The sequence below is a fragment of the Phyllobates terribilis genome, unplaced genomic scaffold (genome assembly GCF_046119375.1).
Source record: "Phyllobates terribilis strain yellow unplaced genomic scaffold, ASM4611937v1 Scaffold_2__4_contigs__length_985480577, whole genome shotgun sequence".
Classification (NCBI taxonomy): Eukaryota; Metazoa; Chordata; class Amphibia; order Anura; family Dendrobatidae; genus Phyllobates; species Phyllobates terribilis.
The window spans coordinates 616,464,463-616,473,169 of NW_027362762.1; the positions used below are offsets into that span (position 1 = coordinate 616,464,463).

The window sequence follows — 8,707 nt, forward strand, 5'->3', positions numbered from 1 at the left end:
TTTACATACCCCGGCAGAATTTTTGCTTTCTTGGCCTTGTTTCAGAGAATATGAATGATAACAAAAAACTTTTTCTCCACTCATGGTTATTGGTTGGGTGAAGCCATTTATTGTCAATCTACTGTGTTTTCTCTTTTTTATCTTAATGACAACAAAAAACCATCCAACCGTTTGTGTTCGCACAACCCATCTACAATATTCTATGCATCCTGCGCGCGGCCATGTGCATGTTCTATGCACGTTCTGGATGACGTCACCCGGGAACACATCACGTGCCCATTTTCCCGGAAGCGGAAGCAGCTCCCACGTGAAGGAGGTGCTCGCGTTTTGTGTTGCTGTGGCGTCAGTCGGACGAGACGCCGTGTTGCCGGGATGTCAGATCCGTGCTGCGTGTGCTCGGTGGAAACTGCCAAGTATCGCTGTCCGCACTGCAGGCTCAGATAGTAAGTGGTGATTTGAGGAGCGATTGGCCCGGGAGATGCTGGAGTGTTTGCTGTGGTGTCCTCCACCTCAGTGTGTGGTCGGCGCATGTCCTGTCTGCAGCCCTGTGCTGCGCACTCTCGGCCTCTGACTAAGCTCTGCTTCCTTTTCTTGCAGCTGCTCCCTGGACTGCTGCCGGAGACATAAAGGTATATGCACTGTGCTTGTGTGTAGTGCTGGGGAGTAAGGCCCTATCATCACTACAGGCCACACTCCATCTGAGGCCGCATTACAAAGCCATTAGTTTCTTACTCGGCAGATTCATAGTCACATTTTTTCCGGGTTAACAATGAGCAGAAGTGATCACAATAATACAATGTGTGAGGCCCAGAGGGGAATACAGGAACATTCTGCTTCTGTTGAGAGCCTTTCTCAAGCCTTTTTCCTGAATTCTTGATTGAATGCTGCTTTCATTTTTTTTTTCAAGATATCACTATATATTTCTAAGTTGCATTTTAAAGGGGCTGTCTGGCCTTGGGTGCTGCACACTGAGGACTCTAAGGCTGCGTTCACACATTGCTTATTTCCCTGCGTTTTTTTACGCTGCGTATTTTCCTGCTTTTTCTACCTGCTTTTTTTTAAGGTAAAAAAAGCACCTCCATTCACACACTGCGTAAAAAAGCGCAACAAAAAACGCAGTGTGAAAATGAAGGGTGACGTGTACTGTCTGTGTGTCCCTAGCAGTGTATGTACAGACTATGGATACTCACCTACCCGATGGATGAGACGCGTCTGCTCCGTCCCGCGCTTGCAGCATGTGCCGTGAAGCGATCAGCTGACTGTCACGTGGCCGGCTTGTAATCAGCTGACCAACCGGTTAGCTAACAGCTGATCGGCTCACCGGCAGATGCTGGAAGCGTGGGATTGGAGCGGACCGGACGCCTCTCCCCTGACATCGGGTAGATGAGTATCCATCCTGCGCCTCTGTAAAAAAGCGCTGGAATTACGCAGTGTGTGAACACTGCTGCGTAATTCCATCGCTTATAATGGGCACAATAGAGAGAAAGCGCAGGCCGCGGTGCGTAAAGAATTGACATGCCAATTCTTTACGCAGCTGCGCTTTCCCGCTGCGTAAAATTACACAGTGTCTGAACGGCAAAGTGAATTTCCCATTCACTTTGCTGGCAGACACGAAGCACATTGCGTATTTTCAAAAAGCGCGCGCAAAAATACGCAATGTGTGAACGCAGCCTAAGTGGTCAGAAGTGGGCGGTCATGTTCCCGCTGGTATGCAGTTTGCCTACTTCCAGCCACATTCAGACTAAGCTGTGTCCGGCCTCACTCAGTACGCTTCCATTGAGCCAGGCTGTGCCCATCTAGGTGGCACGTGGCTGTTTGAATGTTATTCACATACTTGCGGTCCCGCTTCTGGCACCGGCTCTACAAAGTGGAGCAGTACGTGGGATGTGTGTGGATCTACAAGTCGTGCAATTTAAAAGAAGAACTACCGAATGTCTAGTCCAGAATAAAGAACATGATTCAATATATTTATAAAAGACCTTTATTAAAGAAAACTGTCAAATAGTGGTGTGACAAACACATGGGGAGTCGCCATACCTAAAATAGTATCACCAAATGATATAAATTGAAAATGACTATGGTAAACATATTAATACTCCACTAGCAAATGTAAGTGAAGCCTATTGCTGCTATCAAAGAGGTCGATACATGGTTTTACTGATCACCTAGAAATTATCAATACAGACAGCAAAAAAAGCAGAAAACACCAAAACATATGATAGGAACCAGGTCAGTGTATCATTCATTATACTGTGTAGTTAGTACTGGAATCATATGTGGTGCATGAATAATATAGCAGCAAAAAAATATATAAGAAACATAGAACACCATACCTGCTAGTGGGATATAGGAGAAGGGATGTGCGGCTGACCCCAACGCGCGTTTCGGACGTGGAGGTCAGCCGCACATCCCTTCTCCTATATCCCACTAGCAGGTATGGTGTTCTATGTTTCTTATATATTTTTTTGCTGCTATATTATTCATGCACCACATATGATTCCAGTACTAGCTACATAGTATAATGAATGATACATTGACCTGGTTCCTATCATATGTTTTGGTGTTTTCTGCTTTTTTGCTGTCTGTATTGATAATTTCTAGGTGATCAGTAAAACCATGTATCGACCTCTTTGATAGCAGCAATAGGCTTCACTTACATTTGCTAGTGGAGTATTAATATGTTTACCATAGTCATTTTCAATTTATATCATTTGGTGATACTATTTTAGGTATGGCGACTCCCCATGTGTTTGTCACACCACTATTTGACAGTTTTCTTTAATAAAGGTCTTTTATAAATATATTGAATCATGTTCTTTATTCTGGACTAGACATTCGGTAGTTCTCCTTCTTTTTGGTTTCAACCGAATGGTCTGCCATTCACTGTCCACACATTATATACAATCTATTTCTGGTGGGGGAGTCACATTGACCGGTGTGTCTCTAAATGACTCATTTCCTACAGTGTGGATGTTCCTAAGTGTATCTACTGCTAAGTCGTGCAATTTACAGATATTTTAACTTTGTGTTACAGAAGGATGTGTTCCAAAGGAAGCCTCCAGTTCCAGTGTGGCAGGTGTACCAGACGTGTTCCCAACAAGAGGTGCCACTAATCATCCATGTATTCTTTCCACTTTCTTGAGTGTCTGGATTTAATATAATTCTGGTTCTGCAGCTATTTCTCATACAAACATGCAAATCCATTTTTTGCGTGTTTTAGTGGGATCTACAGAGAATCTGATGTGTATGTTAATTTGCTGACTGGAGAATTTCAAGATATCCTTGGATCCAACAGGTTTTATGTCCACTTGAATAAATCTCTGTTTTTCCCATATAGGTTGAGTAAGACATTTTTAGAAATTGACAGGAAAATTTGTGTTTAAGATAACCAATTAGTGTTGATCCAGCTTTGTGCGTCATGGTGCCTTTGGGGCACCATAAGTTCTGAGCTTTTCTATCACATACAGTGGATATAGAAAAATCTACAAACACCTTTGTGAAAATGCCATGTTTTTGTCATGTAAAAAAAAAATCATATTTTGCATCGTTAACCCCTTTCTGACATAGTACTTAATAATATGTCTCTGTGCACTGGGCATTATGGACCAGGTACATATTACTACATCTGTGCGATCGCACCTGCAGGCGTGATCGCCGCCGAGTTTCAGCTGATTGACAGCTGATACCCAGCACTCAGTGCCAGGAGCGCTCCCGGCACTTTAACCCCCTAAATGCAAATGTTTGCAGCATTTAGCTAGTGAGCAGAGGGACAGAAGCCCCTCTGCTCTTGAATCCGGAGACCCTGCGACGTCATTGCAGGGTCTCCATTGTTGCCTTGGTGACTCCATGTCATCATGATGACATCCGGGTCACCAGGCACTAGCAAGCTAGTTTAATCACGTACTTCATGATCAAACTAGCTTGTGTCTGCAGGGCTGACAGGTTATAAGGCATAGCTGTTATCCTGCACTGCTATGCGTAAGCCTGCATAAAGTGAAAATTCCATAGTGGGACTAAGTAAAAAAGTGAAAATATTTATTACATTGTACCCATAAATAAATGTTATGAAAAAATAAACAATATAAGTACACATATTTGGTATCCGCTATGAAACAACTACTAGTTAACCCCTTTTAGCGAACACAGTAAAAATAAAAAAAGGGCTTTATTATCATACTGCCTATCAAAAAGTGGAATAAAATGCGATCAAAAAGCCGAATGTAAATAAAAATGGTAGCACTGAAAACGTCATCTTGTCCCGCAAAAAACAAGCCGCCAAACAACTCAATCAGCTGAAAACTAAATAAGTTGTAGCTCTCAGAATAAAGCAATGCAAAAAATTTTTTTTTCTATATAATGCATTTTTGTGGAAAAGTGCCAAAACATAAAAAAATATATAAATGTAGTATCTCTGTAAACGTACTGACATGAAGAATAAAGCTGCCTTATCAATTTTACCACGTGTGGAACGGCATTAAAAAGAAGACAAAAAACAATTTCTGAATTGTTGGTTTTTGTTTGTTCTGCCTACCAAAAATCGGAATAGAAAACGATCAAAAAATGTCACGTGCCTTAAAATTGTACCAATGAAAACGCCAACTTGTCCTGCAAAAAACAAGCCCTTATGTGACTGTCGGACACTGTTTACACAGACACAATTAAGAATTAACTGGACACGCCTGTGGGAAAACATTTCTCTAGTCAGGGACACTGTATGAAAGATCTAAAAGTTTTAGTACTAAAAGGTCACTTCAAAGACGACGATGAGAGAAGAATCTGGGAATTCAAATTGATAAAGATATTCAATTCACTGACAACAGCACTCAATCTAACACCTGCGTTTGACTCACTACATGGAGTCAATGCACACCTCCACCTCCCAATAATTAGGCTATGTGCCCACGATGCAGAAACCCTCTGGATTTTTCCTGAGCGTTTCTGCATCTCCCTGGCAGAAAAAACGCATGCAGATTTTGCATGCGTTTTTTCAGCCAGGGACAAGCGTTTGTCAAGCGTTTTTAGCATTCGATTTCGCATGCGGGTTGTTAAGCGCTTTCCAAGCGATTTTTAGCATCACTTGGAATGTGCTTGACAACTTGGTCACACTATATAAATCCATGCAACCGGGCTTTTCTGTGAAGCACCTGGGGGTTCAAGGTGCTCACCACACATCTAGATAAATTCATTGGGGGGGTCTAGTTTCCAAAAAAGGGGGCACTTATTGGGCATTTCCACTGTTGAGGCAGATCAGGGGCTCTGCAAACGCGACATGACGCCCGCAAACCATTCCATCAAAGTCTGCATTCCAAAACATCACTCCTTCCCTTCCGAGCACTGACTTGCAACCAAATTGTAGTTTTCTCCCACATATGGGGTATCGGCGTGCTCTGGTGAAATTGCACAACAACTTTTGGGGTCCAATTTCTCCTGTTACCCTTGTGAAAATAAAACAATTGGGGCTAAAAGATCATTTTTGTTTAAAGTGTTTTTTGTTCACTGCTCAATGTTATAAGCTTTTGTGAAACACTTGGGGGTTCTAAGTGGTCACCACACATCTAGATAAGTTCCATAAGGGGTCTAGCTTCCAAAATGGTGTAATTTGTGGGGGGTTTCCACTGTTTAGGCACATCAGGAGGCTCCCAAAACACAATATGGCGTCCGCTAATTATTCAAGCAAATTTTACTTTCAAAATGTTAATGGCGCTCCTACCCTTCCGATTCCTGCTGTAAGCCAAAGCAGTGGTTTTCCCCCACATATGGGGTATCGGCTTACTCAGGAGAGATTGCACAACAAGTTGCATGGTGCAATTTCTCCTGTTACCCTTATGAAAATGCAAAACTGGGGGCTGAAAAACATTTTTGTGGGAAAAATGTGGACATTTTATTTTCACGGCTCCATGTTATAAACTTCTGTGAAGCACCTGGGGGTTCAAGGTGCTCACCACACATCTAGATAAGTTTCCTCATGGGTCTAGTTTCCAAAATGGTATCACTTATTGGGGGTTTTCACTGTTTAGGCACATCAGGGGTTCTTTAAACGCATCATGGCGTCCGCTAATTATTCAAGCAAATTTTACATTCAAAAAGTCAAATGGCGCTCCTTCCCTTCTGAACCCTGCCGTACGCCTAAACAGTGGTTTTCCCCCACATATGGGGTATCGGCGTACTCAGGAAAAATTACTAAAACTAATTTTGGGGTCCATTTTTTTTCCTGCTACCCTTGCAAAAATAAAAAAAATGGGGTCTAAAGTCAAATTTTTGTGAAAAAGTTAAATGTTCATTGTATTTTTTTCCAAATTCCAAAAATTTCTGTGAAGCACCTGAAGGGTTAATAAAGTTCTTGAATGTGGTTTTGAGCACCTTGAGGGGTGCAGTTTTTAGAATGGTGTCACTTTTGGGTATTTTCTGTCCTAAAGGCCCCTCAAAGTCACTTCAAATGTGATGTGGTCCCTAAAAAACTGGTTTTGTGAATTTTGCTGGAAAAATGAGAAATCGCTGGTCAACTTTTAACCCTTATAACTTCCTAACAAAAAAAATTTTGATTCCAAAATTGTGCTGATTTAAAGTAGACATGTGGGAAATGTTATTAACTATTTTGTGTGACATGACTGATTTAAAGGCATGAAATTTTTAAAATTTTCTCCAAATTCTCAGATTTTTTTTAGAAATAAACCAAGTGGTATCAAATAAACTTAACCGCTATCATGAAGTATAATGTTACGAAAAAATAGTCTCAGGATCAGTTGAAGGGTTCCAGAGTTATTACCTCATCAAGTGACAGTGGTCAGAATTTTAAAAATTAGCCCGGTCATTAATGTGCAAACAGCCTTCGGGGGTAAAGAGGTCAACCCTTTCACCTCCAGGTCGTTTTCCGTTTTTGTGCATTCCCCCCCCCCTCCTCCTCTTTCCAGAGCCATAACTTCTTTTTTTTTTTTTTTTGTGTCAATATGGCCATGTGAGGGCTTTTTTTTTGTGGTACAATTTGTACTTTTGAACCACACCATTGGTTTTACCATAGCGTGTACAGGAATATGGGGGAAAAATTCCAAGTGCCGTGAAAGTGCAATTCTACATTTGTTTTTTTTTTTGTTGTTTTTAACCATGTTCACTAACTGCTAAAACTGACCTGCTATTATGATTCCTCATGTCATTGTGAGTTCGTACATACCAAACATGTATAGGTTCTTTTTTGTTAAAATTAAAAAAAAAAAAAAAAAAAAGTCTCAATTTTCCGAGACCCATAGCGTCTCCACTTTTCGTGATCTAGGGCCAGATGAGGGCTTATTTTTTGCGCTCCTAGCTGTCGTTTTTATGGATACCATTTTGGGATGGATACAATGTTCTGATTGCCCTTTATTGCATTTTATTGCAATGTTGCGACAAACAAAAAGTCCTAATTCTGGCGTTTTGATTTTGAACGACAGTCCATTTTAATCAATAGATTTGGAATATTGTGCCCTATGTACTGTGTAATGGCTGTGTCTGTGTACGAAACACGGTCTGATCATATCACATCTGGGCAGGGAAGGAAGCAAAAGACTATACAGATATTACAGCCGGGGATCACAGCTGATTCTTTTTGGGAGGTAAAACATTTCCCTGCCTGTTTTTAAATAATGTTTTACTTCATAGAAAGAATCTGCTGTGATCCTGTGCTGTAATGTCTGTATACTCTTATACTTCCCCTCCTGCCCAGGAGATGTGGTATGATCAAACCGTGTCCTTGTACTGTCAGACACGGCCATAACACAGTACACAGCAGAGGCACATTTATAAGATTATCTCCGCACAGGGACATTTTATTTAAATAACTTTCACAATTGGATGTATCATTTCAAGAGCTATCATGGGAGAACCCCTTTAAATAAGTAAAGTATTTAAAAAAATAAAAATGTGAAAAAATAGTAAAAAAAGCAAGTTTAAATCACTCTCCTTTTGCCCCATTTGAAAATAAAACAATTAAAAAAATACACATTTGGTATAGCTGCATTCATAAATGTCTGATCTATCAAAAAAAAAAAATAATTTTCATACAAATTTTCAAATTTGTTTTTTTTTCACCACTAAAAAAACCCCAAAAGACAATTGTGGAACTGCATTTTTTTTTACAATTTCATCGGACTTGGATTTTTTTCCCCGTCTTCCATTACACTACATGGTAAATTCAGTGGTGCCATTCAAAAGTTTAATTTGTCCCACAAAAAACAAGCCCTCATACGGCTATATTAACGGAAACATAAAAAAAAGTTATGGCTCTTGCAAGAAAGGGAGGAAAAAAAAGAGAAAATGGCCTGGGGTTAAATGTGTGTATGTACATGTAATGTAGTATGAGTTTATTAATGAACTCCCTACCTTCTCTGGCATCCTGTACCGTTCTACTCCTCTTCTGAGTGACCCAGAAGTGACTCTTACAGTGTAAGCCTATGGAGTGTCAGAACGAAGATCCATAGGCTTATATTGTAAAATACACTTCCGGCTCACACACAGTGATATGGAGAGTCTGAAGTGCAGAGATGTCATTGAGAAGCGGAGCAGAACGGCACTGGATCCCGGAAAAGGACGCAGTAAGGGAGTATATTAACCCCTCAATGACCTTGCGTTTTTGCGATTTCATTTTTTGCTCCCCTTCTTCCCAAAGCCATAACTTTTTTTATTTTTTGGTCAATATGGCCGTGTGAGGGCTTATTTTTTGTGGGACGAGTTGTAC

General features: G+C 40.8%; 1 protein-coding gene across 2 annotated transcripts in view; it reads left to right on the forward strand.

Moving 5' to 3' along the window:
• Positions 1-232: 232 nt before the first annotated feature.
• The window catches only part of ZNHIT3 (zinc finger HIT-type containing 3), a 21,746-nt gene continuing 13,271 nt past the window's right edge, over positions 233-8,707 (forward strand). The window contains exons 1-3 of one of the 2 annotated variants that reach the window (XM_073666530.1): positions 312-443; positions 598-629; positions 3,035-3,103. In XM_073666530.1, the coding sequence (XP_073522631.1) occupies positions 373-443; positions 598-629; positions 3,035-3,103 (172 nt within the window). In that variant the 5' untranslated portion in view covers positions 312-372. Of the gene's footprint in view, positions 444-597; positions 630-3,034; positions 3,104-8,707 lie in introns of both variants that reach the window. The other variant, XM_073666529.1, reaches the window with a different exon arrangement.